The 18570-nt window shown below is 31.2% G+C and overlaps 1 protein-coding gene across 2 annotated transcripts; it reads right to left on the reverse strand.

Moving 5' to 3' along the window:
• Nucleotides 1–780: 780 nt before the first annotated feature.
• Nucleotides 781–17679, reverse strand: LOC139513666 (protein AF-10-like). Of its 2 annotated transcripts, none has more exons than XM_071302361.1 (15): nt 17447–17679; nt 17249–17328; nt 16306–16360; nt 15659–15768; nt 14552–14655; nt 13953–14046; nt 11331–11444; nt 10285–10784; nt 8815–8943; nt 7552–7634; nt 6573–6660; nt 6211–6299; nt 5250–5419; nt 4233–4299; nt 781–3276 (listed from the first exon to the last, which is right to left on the reverse strand). In XM_071302361.1, exons 1-15 carry the CDS (start codon nt 17565–17567, stop codon nt 3158–3160), a joined length of 1923 nt encoding a protein of 640 aa, XP_071158462.1. In that variant the 5' UTR covers nt 17568–17679; the 3' UTR covers nt 781–3157. The 2 variants fall into 2 exon arrangements, with proteins under 2 accessions (XP_071158462.1, XP_071158463.1); XM_071302362.1 differs by having other exon boundaries at nt 11331–11405; nt 17447–17659.
• Between the last annotated feature and the right edge of the window lie 891 nt (nt 17680–18570).

Here is an 18570-nt window from a genome sequence, read left to right on the forward strand (position 1 = left end):
TTTTGACTGCTGTAACCCTATATTTGACACTTCCACCTGTTGTTTGTTTGTTTTGTTCATTAAAGTACAGTTTTGACTGCTGTAACCCTATATTTGACACTTCCACCTGTTGTTTGTTTGTTTTGTTCATTAAAGTACAGTTTTGACTGCTGTAACCCTATATTTGACACTTCCACCTGTTGTTTGTTTGTTTTGTTCATTAAAGTACAGTTTTGACTGCTGTAACCCTATATTTGACACTTCCACCTGTTGTTTGTTTGTTTTGTTCATTAAAGTACAGTTTTGACTGCTGTAAGTTGTAACCCTATATTTGACACTTCCACCTGTTGTTTGTTTGTTTTGTTCATTAAAGTACAGTTTTGGCTGCTGTAACCCTATAATTGACACTTTCACCTGTTGTTTGTTTGTTTTGTTCATTAAAGTACAGTTTTGACTGCTGTAACCCTAACTAACTAGGTAACTATGAAACCAGGTTTAATCCAACATTTTCTACAGTAAAAACTGTGTTTTCCAAGTCAGGAATGAGACAGTTGTTATTTATTTGTTTGAGCTTTTTATTTTGCTATTGCATCAGGGACTTTCTGTTATGAATAAACTTATTATAGATGAATTCTTCTTGGATTTTATTTTTATGTCATTCTATTTTTTATGTGTAAAATTTCTAATCTTTTCCTAGTATATCAATAACTTTTTTTGTTGCAGAAAGTAGGCAAGATTTTTGAAAATGAAAACACACATTTGACCATATTCACTCTTATAAACAAATTTAAAAGAAACTTGTTTTGATAATGGAAGTTTATTTCTGGGAATAAGACATGAACTTGTAGAATTTAATAACTTCATGGATAAGGTTAAATCAACAACATTAGGTTGATTCACTATAATCTCTTTAAAAAAGAATTAAAAGGATGCTTATAATACAATAAAATAACACATTCTGTCACACAATTGTACAAAGTAATCTATATACAAATCATATTTACAGTATTTACAAATAAATAGCAGTAAAGTGCTTAAAATTTACAAGTTAAAACAATAAAAAAAACAATATTTAAAATCATATTTCTTAATTTTTACAAAGAAACCATTGTTAGGTGATGTCTGCTTATGTAATTATATGGTCCAATAAAACGGTACCTCGACCAAGATGTTTATGAATATTCAGTAGCTGCCAACAGATATGGGAACTCTTTTAGATAGATGAAATCTGTACTTAGATGAATCATTCTGAGGTAATATGATTTCAGGTAGTAAAAGTCAAAATTTAAAAACATCAACTCAGCTTTTTCTTATAAGTTTTTTTTGTAAAACTTTTTTAAATGAGCAATTTATAAGGAAACAATACTTCACACTTGAGGAAATCACCAAAAAAGCTTATTGTGTGGATGAATAACAAAGAGGAAAAATGTTTAAAAAACCCAACATACAATGATTTCCCTCTTAAGTGTATTTGATATATGAATAGCCCTTAAAGTTGGTGTACATTGATTAAATTGCAGTTGTTTACCTAGTTGAACTGAAAATAAAATATAATAGGTATTGATTAACTGACAATTTAATGTCAATGCAAACAGACATTTAAATTGTAAATTCACATTTTAAAACAATATAAAAAGCAGTTGTCTAGAATTCTCCCACCATCAGTCTCCTACTTTGTAGAAATATTGCATCTAGGGGATATAGTTCAACATGACAATTAAGTTATTTTGTATGACTTTTGTATATATGTGCTTATATATTGTTATGCAATTGTGTGATACTGCTTGTGTTTTGATCATTGAATATCAACTTTAAATAAAAATCTGAATTCAATTGAATTCATTTACTTCTAACAAACAACAATTAACCAACATTTGTTAATACTGTCTAGTCAATAATGTATTTAGCCTTTAAGCAATGACAATATAAACCATTTAACTTTTACAACTGTTCAAAAATATAGAATATGATAAATATGAGGTGTGGACATAATCATTTTACTACCATTGACAATAAAAACAAAGTTATGTTATAAAACTTTCACTTTCTCAATCAAATCTAAATATCAAGATGAGACAACATGGCCCTTTTGTTATTAATCAACCATTTATCTATGACATTGGTCTTTACAGGTATTTGCTTATTTGATTCAGGGCAAGAATGAGCTAAAACAGGATTTTAACAGAGGTAGTAGGACTCATCCATGATAACCATTATTGTGTGATGCCTTACTCAAAATCATACAATTAAATTGTCTGATCCATTCTTACCCTGTTGTTCTATTGTCTATAAAGTAATTCCACTGAGCTGATGAACTGCAATCTCTTTAAAAGATTGTGTCTCTACCAGGTTCTGACAATGTTCTTGTGTATTCTCTGTTTTCATCATGGGGTTTTGAGAATGATTCAAATCATTAAAAATAATTGAGGCAGACATTTGATTGGTTGACATAATGTTTATACAAGCAGAAAGTAGAAAGGAACATTGTCAGTCACTTGTTAGTGAAGTGAAGCATTTGGCTTTTTGGGGGTTTAATATGATAATTTTAGTGTTATGAATACAATTTACAAAATGTGTACTTTGCAATTTAACTATGTACATTTGCAGTTTTGTCTGGGCATTCAATAAACAATGGTATGACAGATAATTATAGCAGACAATATTTCATTTTTTTTTATATTCAAGGAATCAATACAAAAAGTAATAGGATTTGTTGGGGTATTAAAATGAACCTGTTTTTTCAAGGACTACAGTAATTTTTTTCTATTTCTTTTGGGAACTGATTTTTATGGATTGACAAGTTTTAAAAACCAACCTGTAGAAAGCTTATATTTGGTTGAAAACTGGAATTTAAGTTTTATTTCAAACCATAAAATCTATTACCCCCAAAAAATGACTCCACAGTATTTTTTCTTTAGTAGTTTTTTAATCTTTTCCTTATAATACCAATTGTAGTATTTTCTTAAACAGGAAGTGCCTAAGAATTAAAATATCTATTGTCTGACCAATTAAACAGCAGGATGCAATGTCCATTTTAATGAACCATCTCACCTGACAATATTTAGATTATACCAGAACAAAAATCTGACTTGGTGAATCAACAATAACTTAAATGATGGCACATAATTAAATATCTATAAAGAACAAAATTTAAATAATCTTCTATGAAGAGGGTTGGTCAAGTGTCGTCCATTTTATGTTGACCTGATATATTATGAGATGAGTCTGTAGTTTTTGATGCTGTCTGGTGAGGCTTAAATGAGATCAAATTTGAACTGCTGCTTGGTAATGTTGTTCCTGAAAAAAACAAAAATGGTATATCAATCATTTTTGTACCAGAGATATTATCAGTTAAACACTGGCATTGTGAATTCAATCTTTCTCTAATTTTTGTGCTATTTTCACATTTCCTGACCGGTGTGAGAAAAATATTTCTCCTCACTAGTGAAAAATCTGTTCTCGGCAAATGATTAGTCGAAATTTGATTATGACGTCAAAATGTTTTGTTTTCTTCTCAATTTTCCTATTGTGACGTCATGAAAAAGGGCGATCTTGCCTGATGACGTCGCATATAAAGAGCACAATTTTCTGAAAATCTTTGAAAAAGAACGATAAAAAGCATTAGAGAAACAGATTCCGACACTATAACTCGTGTATTACGATATTTCTCCACTCTCGACAGTTAAATTTTATTATTTAAAGGGCTCGGCAAGCCTCGCGCTTTAAATAATAAAATTTAACTGTCTCGAGTGGAGAAATATCGTAATACACTTGTTGCAGTGTAAGAATCTATATCTCCAAACTCACATTCATAGTGAGAAACATGGTATTATGGTAGTATTATTGCTTGTTCTTTATCTGTAAAGTAAAAACATTAAAAGGCTACTAGAACTCCCCTTTTATCTTCCATCAAGTTTCAATATGAACAAGCAAGGGAAACATATTCAGTATGAATAATTTTTTCCACATTTTTCTCCTTTTATATATCAATTATTTGACATTTGACCTTTTGCACATAAAATAAAAAAGCTTTGTGTCCGTCCATCCTTTTATTTTTTATCTATTTAAGTTTTATTCTAATTATTCTAGGCAAAAATCAAATCACTATTTAAAAATTTATTTATCAAACAAAATTTGTATTCAGTTTTAGTGACCTTGAACTTTAAAATTTTGACCCCAAGTCAGGTCTTTTTAATCTTAATGAATAATAAGAAACTTTAGTTACTCTATCCTAAAATAAATCCCCTTCCTACCTGTAGTACTTGTAGATGACAGCATGGTTGTTGATGAGACTGTTGATGCAGATGGTAATACCACTTCCTGAAAAATAAATTGTATTTGGTTGCTTGAAACAATTACCTGGTGTAGTATAAAATATAATTGATCTATATATAGGTTGAACCACATCTTTTGAGTTTTAAGAAAACCCAGAACTGTATATGAGCTAGATTTTCTTCATAACTGTAAATAACGGGCTATGCTGGGTGCAGCACGATGCAAACACACTATGAAATGATAGAATTGGTAAAGAAAACTACATATGTGTTTGACCATTTAAGAATTTGGTGTTGATCACTGATTTTGGAATATATTATGAAATTCCTTTAGTTTGTTTATACTATTGGATATCTGTACGAATTGTGAAGAAACTGGTCTCTTGTTAAGGATTGTATCATAACTTCAGATATCTTCTGTTCTGTTTTGTTTTTATGCCCCACCTATGATAGTAGAGGGGCATTATGTTTTCTGGTCTGTGCCTACGTTTGTCCATTCGTCCTGCTTCAGGTTAAAGTTTTTGGTCAAGGTAGTTTTTGATGAAGTTGAAGCCCAATCAACTTGAAACATAGTACACATGTTCCCCATGATATGATCTTTCTAATTTTAATGCCAAATTAAAGTATTGACCCTAATTTCAAGGTCCATTGAACATGTAAAATGATAGTGCGAGTGGGGCATCCATGTACTATGGACACATTCTTGTTATTTTCTGTTTGCTGATATTACCCAACATTTTCTTTTATATACATTTTAAATAAATCTAGAAGCTTGTGGGAGGCAGTATTAACAAACTGACATATAAATGAACATTAAGACTGAGTAAGAAAAGGTATCATTAGCCTTCATTTAAAAAACTTGCTGTGTATTTTTTCTACATCATGTATACAGACTTTTGCATACTGCATTCTTCCTTGAACCAAGTAATATCTTATTTACCTATCATGAAGTTATGAATTTGTTTTATATTAATAAGCTATCATGTGAAGTTATACCTCTTTGGTTTTAGCTGGTCCTTGTTCTGCAATGTTGGCAGAGAATGGTACAGAAAGTCTTGCATTAACAGCCAACAGATGATCTCGTCTGGCTGTTAACGATTTTACATGGTCCTCCAGTCGATGGTTTTCATTTTTCAGTTGATGTAAACAATTTAATAAGGATGCAACTGAAAAAAAATTAATGCTATATATAATATTTCTCATTTCTATTTCCAGATGCACTCCAGAAGGTTATTTTTATTTTACCAAACATCATACCGTTTGATAATCAAATACTTGTATTCAAATTTGCAATAAGTAGTAAGTTCCTCATGGTCAAATAGGTTATGCATGAAATCATGTGTTTCTTTATGATATCAATAAATTATAAAACGGGAAAGAATTTTCCAGGTTGAAGCACTTTTTCATCATAGTTCTACCCCAGTACAAACATAATTAAGGCCTAAATTAATACATTGTTTGATTCCCCAATCCCAACCCTGCCAAGCCAGGTGAGGGTAGGTAGGTAGGGAAATAATTTTGTTTTTTTCCAAAAAGCTGGAACAATATCGGTCGTCCAGGCAAGCCTGAAAATCGGTAATAAATAAAATAATATTTTACTTAGTTTTGACAATAAGATTTTATGAGTCACACCCTTTTTTCAGGGTCGGTTGAGATTGGGGAAACAAACAATATTTTATTTTAGGCCTAACCCTTCTATCTTTAATGTTTGGGGGTATATTATAAGTTGCATAGAGGAAATAATAGGTAAAGATATGTAAAGGCCATTATTATTTGCATAGATTTTTCAATAACATTTTTCTTAGCTTTGTTATCATGAAAATTATAGAATTCAATTTTTATTTCAGAGTAATTTCAATATCTAGCAAACTGGCGATAAGCAAACTATTACAGCAGATAAGGTTAGGTAACCCTTTTTGTATTGAACTATTAAGCCTGATGAGCTACTGAAACTTACTATCAAAATGTTGTCCTTGCTGCATTAAAAACTGAGATCCTTGTTCCCACTGTCTTTCAAGTAATTGTTCCATTGTTGCTGGGAACTCACTGGAAATCAAATCAATAAACTTTAAATTCATATAATGTTTAATTAGTACAAATCAAAGAAATTATTTTATGTTTTGATATATCGATTACATTCTAATTAAAATTAAAATATATATATGATATATTGCTTGGTTGTAATTTCAAGACTTTTTATAAAATGAAATAATCAGAGTTACCTCTCTTTCCATATTTATTTATAGCATGAGTGCCAAAAAGTTGTGGGGTCTTGATTTGTGATCGTATCCATGTTTTACTTCCTGTATAGATACTGACCTTGTTTGGTTGACTTCTGTTGAGGTAGATGAAGCTACTGACGGAAAAACTTTTGGAGGACATGTCAAGTTCAAGTTACTGCTTGGTGCTACCAAAAATATAATACAATATAATGATTTTTTAGAGGATATATCAAATTCAGGTAACTGCTTCGTGCTACCAAAGACAATAATACAATATTATGATTTACTTTTGGAGGACATGTCAAGTTCATGTTACTGCTGGGTGCTACCAAAAAAACCAACAATATAATGATATAGTTTTAGAGGATATCAAATTCAGGTAACTGCCATGTGCTACCAAAGAAAATGATACAATATAATGAATTTATTTCAGAGGACATGTCAAGTTCAAGTTACTGCTGAAAAAAGGGAGACAAAAGTATTTTTTTATTCTGATTTAGTATGAAAAGTGACAACTTTCACTGATATTTCTAGAGAAATCTGTTCTGTCATGTATTGTTTGCTGTTCTTAAAACTTGATCAAATAATTTCAGCCATCATTTATTGAGAAAAAAGATTTTTTCCTTCATGCATATTAACATACACATTCTTACATTGATACTAGTGAATATCGGATTCATCCAATCAAGATAGTTTAATTATTCAAAATTTACAATTTGACTATCGAGATTGGATAAACCATGAATAACTATGTAAGAATCTGTTTCTCTAATGATAAAAAAAAAAAATTCATTATTTGTTTAACAAAAATTTCCTTTGAGTGCCTTTTACATTCCACAAAGTTGACAATTTCATTAACACCTATTAGCATAATTTGCTGCATCCAGTGATTTGATAGCTATATATATATATATAGAGGTTATGACCCTCTAACTCATGCAATCATCTTCTGATATCACTGGCAACCACATGTTGATTTAATTTGTTATGCAATGGGTTTCGGAAAGGAGTAAATTGCAACAGAATTAGAGAAATATATATTTTGCTATTATGTATTTACTTTCTACTTTTGTTACCTGTTTTAACAAATGATGGCAGTTGCAGTGATCCTGATGTTCCAAGAGTTGGAAATACTGGACTTCCACCAAAAACAGAAAAACTAAAATCAAAAACGTAAGTTAGTACATTAAAACACAGCATTAATATATCCATTGTTTTACAATGACAAAAGAAGGCATGTAATGATGGAGATAAATAAATATACAATTTACAATCAATACTACTCTGTGTTCTGCCAACATGTTGATGCAATTAAAATTGATGCTTCCTAATTTAAGAAGCCCCTGCTTGCATGTAAAATTACAAGGGGACATAACTCGAGTACAATAAAAGTGATGCTTTTCAACTTTGAATTGATCTGAATTTGTGGAAATAATCAATGTGTATAAGTTTCATAACATTTGGTTGATGCAGCGTTAAGTTACAGAATGAAAATGAAAATTCAGCAATTATTCCATATATAAAGGGGCATAACTCAAGAATGGTGAAAGTGATGCCTACAAAATTCAAACTTGATCTGTATTAAGTGGTAAAAAGCCTTGTGTATTATTTTCATATCATATGGTTAAGGCAACAAGTTATAGAATGGAAACTCATTTTGGGATGAACAGACAATCATTAAACTTGATGCCCTCATCGCTATAGCAGGGGCATAACAATAAATTAAATACATTTTTAACAGGATTTTTCTATAAAATTATTCTATGTTTTGGAACAGACCAGAGTACATAAAAGTATATATTATTTTTATTGATATGGAAATAATGGCATTGTACATAGCTTGTCTTTGTGTTATTTTAACTGACCAGTTTGCACTGAAAAAGGTATGTAATTCTTTCTTATTCAATTGAAATAAATTCTAAATGAATTTTAAAGGATTCAAAATATCTTCACATTTTGGGGTCAAAAAGTGGCCTTTAATTCTCTATTTTTGTTGGAAATTTTAGGTATGTTTAAAATAATTGTGTTTAGTTAACTGACAGACTTATTGCAACTGTCCTAGGCTCACCTAGACACTTTAAATTGTAGAGAGAAGACACAATTTACATGTTCATACAAATTTTATTCAAAGGGTATAACTGAGGTTCATCACAGATCAAATGAATTATGTCTGGTGCACATGTTAATATTATAAACATACTTTTACAAATTGTGACTTGGGTGGAGATTTGTCTCATTGGCACTCGTCACACAACTTCTTATATCTATGTTAAGATTTTTGACCAATAACAAATCAGTCCTGACAGAAGCATATAGTTGGTAGAAGTTGTTGTACAAACCTTGATGCTTGTGTAGTTTCTGGTTTAGATTTGTTCTTTTTACTGAGGGGAGGAGAGTTAGCACCTAGTTTTTTCTTTATCACAGCTGGCTTTGTTCTTTTACACTTTTTACTATTCTTATCTAAAGACCTGTAAATGGTATATTTTTATTAGTTTAGAAACTGATTAAGAGGTCATTTACAATACTAACTACAAATCAAATAAACAATATACAACGAAACTGAATTACTTATTTTTTTGTATTTAAGATAAAGATGATCTGCCTTTAAAAAATCTTGTGGATAAATTATTTGGTATATACATGATATAAGATGATTCAGTTAAAAAATGTCTGATAATGCTTTACAATAACTTTAGGTGATAAATTCTGGTGAATGTTGTTGATTTACTTTGAAACTTTCTGTGAATATCTAAGAGACATTATATGGCAGAATTATTAACCAGTGTTACAACATATAATAACAAAGTGTCATGGTGATACAGCCAATGAGAGCTAACAAAGTTCTGAATATTAAAGGTCCGATGAAGATCTCTTATATTTTGATTAAATTTCACACGAAACTATAGCATGTTAAACTGCTTCTGAATATCATTGATCAAGAAACTAGTTTTGTCAATTCATTCAGAGATTTCAAATCAATTTTCAATAGACCAAAAGGTTTAATATAAAGTGCATGTAATTATTGCCAAAAAAGTGCAATAAATTCACTTAAATCACCATTTTAATTCTGTTAACACCAACCAATTATTTCTTAAAGACTACATGTTGACATTCAGAGGTCTTCCTGTTTTTAAGTAATGAAACAAATAAGTTTCTAAACCACAGCAAGTCTCTAAGGCATTAATTTGAGGTGAAAGTAATTTTAAATCTTGTGGATCAATGTAAATTTATGAAAACGTATTTTGGTTGCATTTTGAACTTTATTCCTGTTTTCAGATTGTAAACAAGTTAAGAGATAAAACATTTAGATTATATAAAAGTGATGCTTAGTATTTACTTACCATGACCTTATATAAAAATGATGCTTAGTATTAACTAACCATGACCTTATATAAAAGTGATGCTTAGTATTTACCAACCTTGACCTCATATAAAAGTGATGCTTAGTATTTACTAACCTTGACTTTATATAAAAGTGATGCTTAGTATTTACTAACCTTGACCTTATATAAAAGTGATGCTTAGTATTTACTAACCTTGACCTTATATAAAAGTGATGCTTAGTATTAACTAATCTTGACCTTTTATAGAAGTGATGCTTAGTATTAACTAACCTTGACCTTATATAAAAGTGATGCTTAGTTTTTACTAACCTTGACCTTATATAAAAGTGATGCTTAGTCTTTACTAACCTTGACATTATATAAAAGTGATGCTTAGTATTAACTAACCTTGACCTTATATAGAAGTGATGCTTAGTATTAAATAACCTTGACCTTATATAAAAGTGATGCTTAGTTTTTACTAACCTTGACCTTGGACGTTTAGGTATCCCAGGATCTAAATCTTCTGTTTCTGTATCTGAATCTTCTTCAGGCGGTGGTTCAGCTTGTTTTGTAGAGGCTAGAAATTTCTCTAGATTTCCCGTAAAAACATTGTTCTGAGGAGGTAGAGCACTATTAGATAAGTCAGGTCCTCCTGACAAGAAATTAGAATCGGCAGAGAAAAGTTTCTCCGTTTTCCCAGAATTAGGAGAACAATTACTAGAATTATCAACAACATTAATTAAATGATCTTCACTATTTCTATCCCGCCATTCTGCATCGTCCTGAGACGGAGACTCTGTAGGACTGACGGCAGAAGAATCTGTCCCAATACCACTACTTGTATTAGACAAGGGTGGAGTAGTAATTGGCTGTCTAGCTTTCTCATTGTTAGTGGCACTAGGCGATGGAAAATTAGATAAAAATGGACGAACTGTTTGTGTATTATATTCTGAACCTTTTGCCTCAGCTTTGTTTTGTTTAGGCTGAAAATAAAGAGTACATGATATGATTACCAGTGTTGTTACTATCATGATTGATTAAATTTTTCTATTGGTCATCTTTTGACAAAAATGACACAAAATCAGTCAGTTATATCCTGCCTTTTGAGATAATAACCTAATGTGTTTCTAATAGCTCATAGGCTACAGGAAATCATTTATGAAATAGTTTCAAGATGGACAACAGAAGATGAATGGTAAGTGATTTTATTGTCCTCTATATCAAATAAGCTCAAACACAATGCAACAAAACTGTTTTTCTAACAAAAATCTTAAGATTATTGTCTTGAGTGCATCTTACTCATATCCATTTTCCCCAACAAGAAAAAAAGAATTTTTGTACATAGTCAAAATTTGACATACTTACTTTTAAACTTTTGGTTTTTTTTAAATAAAGGTAACTGTATAATCCATTTGCTGAGTGTAGATGAAGTTTAGGGAATCTGACTACGGTATTTATATTTATTCTTCTAGCACAACAGAAATTGCTTCAGCATTACTTTAATTACTTGCACTTGAAAATCTCTTTACCTTCATTTTATCAAAGTTGCTTGGGAAAGTTTTCTCTGGTGTTGAGTCAGGTGTGGCATTGTCTGCTGGTATTGGCTTAAATGGAGGAATGATCTTTATATTGGCATCTTTTTTCTAAAAATCAAACAAGAAATGTTTAATGTTCATATTTAAAAAAAAAATTTGTAAAAATATTTTAATTCTCCATTTATAATGTATATACCTTACAACAAATTATTTTATTTTACCTGTGTACACTATTCTATTTGGCGGCAAAGGTTATTGTTAATTTTCTGAAATTATTTAACATATCACAGCAGTGTTCTATTGTTGCCTTTATATATATTCATCCATATTTTCATTGACAATGTGTCATACATGTAGATCAAATTTATTCATTCGGTGTATGTTCACTTGTGTTAATATGTCTTAAGATTGATTGAGTTTAAGCATTTCAATTGATATCTATATTGTGTCTTTCCAAGTTGTGATGTTACACTATATTGTTAAGGGTGAAAGCCGGTACCTATTAAACATTTAAACCCACTGCATTTGTTTGCACCTGTGCTAAGTTTGGAACCTGATATTCAGTAGTTGTTGTTTGTTGTGGTTCATATGTGGTTTTCGTTTTTTTATTTAGATTAGACTGTTGGTTTTCCTGTTTGAATGGTTTAACACTAGTCATTTTTTAGGCTCTTTATAGCTTACTGTTAGATGTGAGCCAAGGCTCCTTGTTGAAGACGGTACTTTGACCTATAAGGGTTTTTTTTTTAAATTGTGTCTTGGATGGAGAGTTCTATCATTGGCTCTTAACCACATCTTCTTATTTTTATGATTTTGCATTTTACTGTAATAAACATGTGTGAGTTTTATCTTTAGTTTTGTACCATGTTTAGCAATATACACTCACTGATATCCATTTAACATTTTCAATAATTTGTTTTTTTGTACAAATTAAGAATGAGTGTGACTATATTATTTATTATGTCTGTTTAGTTCACGCATCATTGTATATACATGTATAAGGGAATTTGATGAGACTGTCTACAAAGTGAGAGGTTTAGTGCTATAAAACCAGGTTTAATCCACCATTTTCTACATTTGAAAATGCCTGTACCAATTCAGGAATATGACAGTTCTAGTCCATTCGTTTTTGATGTGTTTTGTCATTTCATTTTATCATGTGATTATGGACTTTCTGATTGGATTTTCCTCTGAGTTCAGTATTTTTGTGATTTCACTTTTTTCAGTACAACACAAATGTTTTGCCTGGTAGCCTTATCATGAAAAGTCATGATGAAAATCAGAAAGAGTTTGGTATGAGTGCCAATGAGACAATTATCCAAATGATGTGGATGCTTTCAACAATAGGTCACTGTTAGGCCTTTTGCATCAAGCAAAATGTATATAATATAGTCAGATACAAATAGCCTTGACAACCAGCATAAAATCCTTCAAGTCCTGATTAGTTATTCATCAATGTGCCAAAGTTAATCCAGATTTTCCAGCAGGCAAAAAAGTACCATTTTTATAAAATGTTCAAACTATTTCTTGGAAAATTCAGTCAGTCAAAGTGCTGAAATGCAACCCAAATAATTATCCATGAAACAAAAATCTGCTCATAATCTGGTGTTTTTAAGTAATATTTTTAATGAATTCTTTTAAATTTGAAGGTTATAATTCTGCTAACAAGTGGGGAAACCTCCGGAAACAATACCTGTTTATACCTTATGGCCCTTTTCCATAAAAGTTTAACATTTGAAACTTTCAATGAACAGAGTGCCAATGATTAATATGGTTACAAGCACAGTTCTTCTATAAAAGCATGCAAAACAAACCATTGCTCAATTTGCTTGCAATGTTTGTTTGGATGTTTGTAAACAACAGGTAGGTAGTCTGTTTACTTTATACTGGAATTTGATTGGACAATAAACATTAACTTCAATTCATGCCAGTTTTTATTGTCTAATCAAATCTGTACCAATTCAGGAATATGACAGTTCTAGTCCATTCCTTTTTGATGTGTTTTGTCATTTCATTTTATCATGTGATTATGGACTTTCCAATTGGATTTTCCTCTGAGTTCAGTATTTTTGTGATTTCACTTTTTTCAGTACAACACAAATGTTTTGCCTGGTAGCCTTGTTTTGTAAAAAGACTTGATTACACTTTCAACAATATTTTTTTTTTTTTTAAATGTACTTTTTTGCCTGCTGGAAAATCTGGATTAACTTTGGCACATTGATGAATAACTAATCAGGACTTGAAGGATTTTATGCTGCTTGTCAAGGCTATTTGTATCTGACTATATTGTATACATTTTGCTTGATGCAAAAGGCCTATAGTATATATTGAAACTCCACCTACCTATTGTTTGCAATCATTCATGTAAACATAGCAAGCAAGTCGATTAAAGTTTTGTTTTGCATGCTTTTATAGAAGAACTGTGAGAGTAATTCTGACAAGAACTTCAATAAAATATGTTAATCATGCATATGTGGCATATTATACAACTGATACATGTAGGTTGATGAAAAATCTTAAAGAAATTCTAATATAAAAATTTAAATCAATTGAAAAACCATATCCTTCCACATAAATTTTAATAGCCCATGTATTTTATTCAGATATATGTTAACTTACTAATTTTTTGTAATGATAATCACAATAACCACAGTATTTGACATTGTCACCATAGTTACCAGCTTCCTCACACAATAAACCTTGGGCCTGTGCACTGTAAAACAAATATCAAAAACATAAACAATAAACCTTGGGCTTGGGCACTGTAAAATAATATCAAAATCATAAACAAACATTTCCTACACCAAATTTCATGTTCATATTAGACATTAAAGATTTTTTCAACAAAAAAGTGGTTAATCATGGAATTTCTGTGATTCTCTACATGTTTTCGATAATAACCCAAAATTACAATTTAAACACAAAATTGGAATTTTTTGACAATACAAATAATTAAAAAGTTTCCAACACTAAGTGAACTTAACAAAATAATTTATCATTACGATACTGTTAACAATAAACATGCTAAACAGTGCATGTATCTCCATTAGCCAGGCTTTGATTCTATCTGTTATCATCCAAGGGTTTATTTCCAACTTGTTATTCTCAATTGCAAACAATTCATATTGACCATCAACTTTTTTTGTTGCTAGTTTTTAAACACATACACATTATATTATTAATGACTTATTTGGCTCTAATAACAGTAAGGTACAAACCAAGTAACATGGAAATATTGTTTGCATCCATTTTTATTACACTGCATACAAGCTCCAGTAGATGCTTTGCTTGCTCTGTCCTTCTCTTCACATACATAGCAAATCTGTAAATATCAATATAAAGTAACTATTTCTCTCCTCTACATGCTCTGATTCTACTAATATTTATACCTAATTATCAATTAGTCAGATATCATTCACATGTTTATTTATTCTATGTATAAATTGTACCAGATCCATCACAGATAAGTGTTACTTCAGTTTTATATAATCCCTGTGTGTGTCACTGTCAGGAAAACGTTTTCAGTATCAAATTGACACATATGTATTCCACAGCAATGTCATGAATGAGACCATTTTTTTTAAAAGAAAAAATAAATTGTCCTAAATTTATACATAATAATTTCATTAATTTCAAAATAGCTTTCAGTAACTGCCAGTTCCCTTAGATCTGTACTATGTGCCTTCAGTGTTTTTGTTTTGCTTTGTATACAGACAGATCTGATGAATTAAACCCCTTTTCATGCAATTTTGCACCTGTCCCAACTCAGGAGCCTCTGGCCTTTGTTAGTCTTGTATGATTTTTAATTTTAGTTTCTTGTATATAATTCGGAGTTTAGTATGACGTCCATTATCACTAAACTACATGTAGTATATATATTTTTAAGGGGCCAGCTGAAGGACGCCTGCAGGTGCAGGAGTTTCTCGCTACATTGAAGACCCATTGGTGGACTTCGACTGTTGTCTGCTCTAAGGTCTGGTTGTTGTAGCTTTGACAAATTCCCCATTTCCTTTCTCAATTTTATTTAACAGCTTTTAATGAATGGTCCTTAAAATGTGCTATGGTGGATAGTTGTCTCATTGGCAATCATACATGTAAAAGCTCTCATTTTATATTAAAGGTAGGTTTTAAGTATAAGTTTACACAATACTTGGGTATGTTTTATGAATAATTAAGCAGAGTGATAACTATTCATAAGTAAGATTTATAGACAGTATATGGTTTCTCTACATGACCTAAGGTGCTTATTTGCTTGCACCTAGACCAGCATGCTTGTATGGTGTGGTGTAATCCCTTTAGATATAATCAATCATAAAATGTTCTACCTTGTTAAACCTTTCTTGAGGCAGATTTTTCAGAACTATTGGTTCCATTGTTTGTACATTAGCAAACCATGCTTCTGGTATGAACAAAGCACATACAACATGACACCATCCTGAAATATGTGAAAACCAGAAAATTAAAATAAAACATCTATTGATTACAATATTTTACTTAGAAAAAAATATTGTTGAAAGTGTAATCAAATGTTTTTAACTTAATGTGATTATACTGACACCAATAACTCAGTGTATTGTGTATCTAACAAAATCACTTTTTTATTTACAGAAGAAAGCTTTAAATTCATTATTATTTTGATTTTGACATTTCTATTTGGAAAGGTAAAGGCTATACTAAATTTTACAACAAAAGAGACATCTCCTATTGTCCAATTTCCTTTTTTAGACTGTGATGTGATTTTGGCTCCATCATACAGTGTTAAAATGTACTAATTCCTTTGTTATACCTGTGTGTGTGGTGTTGTCAATATAACTAAGATTATCATGACAAAATAACAAGGCCATAAACATAACTAAGATTACAGCAGAGTTACATATTTTACTGTGATAAACTATGGTTATAGTATGGCTACAAACATGAATAACAAATTAAACTTTTCACACATTATATTGTACAATGTACAATACTATACCTCCAGAATCTGTTCTTTTCAAGGCACCATCTTTCTGTTGACATAATTCACATTTCTGCAAAGAAACAGCAGATGCTCAGGATGACTGTGTATATTTTTTTTACCTTCATGGCTACTCAAATGTTATATTACAAAAATGTTCCTTCACTTTAGTTTTCAAAATTTTGAATATTTAATGGGAAACTGCTAAAATAATTGGCCATAATAGTGGTACTCAAAATTATTAAAGTGATTCAGCTAACATTTAAATATTTAAGGCAGTAAATCTCATCACAGATACCAGGATTATCGAAACATGGTCGAGTTCACTTGAACGTCATGAGTTAACTTTAATTACTCAGGTTTCAACAATCCAAGTTTACTTAAACCTCTCAAGTTAACCCCTCTTTCCCTGGTTACAACCCTCGCTAAGCCAGGGTAAAACTTCACATGAATGAGTCATACTAATCAGATTATTTTAGCAACTCGAGTGTGTTTCTGCGACACTCTTAAAAACTCTGATTTTGATTCTATCTAGAGTTTCAAGTGAGCTTTGCTCTGGTGACATTGGCAATAATTAAACTGTCTTTTTTCCCCAGGTTTGTAGACAGGCAGACACAGTGCCAAGTAAGTGTATTACATTTGATTTAGCTCTACTGGTGAGCTTTGACCAAACATATCAGGCTTTGAAGATGCCCATTTTGGGCAGGTACGGTTCGACCTTATAAAAATGGTAAAATTATCAATTTGAATGTACAGTATGTCCAGTTTCTAGTATCAGAGAAAGATATTTAATACTAAGATCACTCAAAATACTGTTTTTTATATGTGCCCTTTTCACTTTGCATTGTAAGGTGCTGCTGCTACTGTCACATTTATAGTTTCAGTCTATTACAATAACAACATTTTCTTACCATAACAAAACAACGTGCTTCCGGTAACAAACAAAAAATGGCGGACTTACCACTCTTGCGGCCCTTTCTTGAGATTCGCATTTTCTGCAAAACCATGGCCCTGTTGGCACCTGCACAATACCATAGCATGCTGTAAAAGATAAATACACAATATTTTCTTAACACTCAAGTTAGCAAATAACCTATCTTTCCCGATCGACTGCCATGAAACTGAATATTCGGCAACTAAACAATAACAAATGACAAACCTTGATGGACTGCAACATTGCAACCCTGTCCATCGCAATAAACAAGGGGGTTTTCGGCCCATCCTCTTTCATCGGAACATACACAACATCCGCCGACCATTTCCTTCATGCTGATCGGCATAAATATACTTGAATTTCAAGGATCAAGCATGAAGACGTGTTGGTCTTCATTTTTTCTCCTTTAAAGTTTCCGGTCTAACGAAGGTCGTTGCACACGCGCGCTAAAAATAAAATTATAGTGCATGGTGGGATTTGTTTACATTTTACAAGAAAGGAAACAAACTAGAGGCCCCAAGTATGACTGTTATTAGAGGGAGGGTAGGAGGGGTCCTGATCCCGAATTCCCGGGCTTAAAAATATGTTATTCCGAAATCCCGGGCATAAAAACACGAAATCCCGAGGTCCGGAAATACGAAAAAAAGAATTCCCGGATCTCGAAAGGGTCAATCCCGAATTCCCGAGCTTAAAAACACCCAATCCCGGAGTCCCGATAAAGGCCCTACCCCCCTCTTATTAGGAGTAGGGTATTAAAAGTGAAAAATCCTAAAGGAATCTAAGTCTACCTTTCATTGAATAAAATTTAAAAAAATAATGACTAGAATCCATGCCAACTCGCCCAACTTATGAATTATTAAAAAGGGTAAAATCCCATTTAACACAGGTCTGACAACTCGCCCCACAGTGGCACTTATGACAAATAGAGAAGCAGAACAAATCACCCCACTAGCAAATCGCCCCACTAAAAAAAAATCGGCCCATTTGTAAAAAAGGTTAAATCCCGTTATTATTTCTTTATGAAACAAGGTAAAATTTAGATTAATAATATAGTTTTGATTTTTCAGGACTGCAAACTCGCCCCACTTAAATATAAACTAATCTACACAGAATTAAAAAAAATGTATTAAACTATTATGTGTATTCATGTTCATGTTTCTAGTGCTGACATTCCATCTAGTACTTCTTTAGTTTTGTTATCATGCCAGTTCTTGTCCTCATTTATTTAATATATGTTTGATTAAAATGTTCAGTATTTTTTGCATACTTATGCAGATTTGCAAACCTATCATCTGAGAAAAAAAACATATAAACACACACGATTCTCGACTTATCTAATAGAACATGGA

This window comes from Mytilus edulis, chromosome 2 (genome assembly GCF_963676685.1).
Source record: "Mytilus edulis chromosome 2, xbMytEdul2.2, whole genome shotgun sequence".
Taxonomy (NCBI): domain Eukaryota; kingdom Metazoa; phylum Mollusca; class Bivalvia; order Mytilida; family Mytilidae; genus Mytilus; species Mytilus edulis.

Coding starts and splice junctions, on each gene's coding strand:
- LOC139513666 (XM_071302361.1), bottom strand. CDS start 17,567: ATGCCGATCAGCATGAAGGAAATGGTCGGCGGATGTTGTGTATGTTCC. Junction 14,047..14,551: donor CAATATTTCCATGTTACTTG/GTTTGTACCTTA, acceptor TTTGTTTTACAG/TGCACAGGCCCAAGGTTTAT. Junction 3,277..4,232: donor GTCATCTACAAGTACTACAG/GTAGGAAGGGGA, acceptor TGTTTTTTTCAG/GAACAACATTACCAAGCAGC.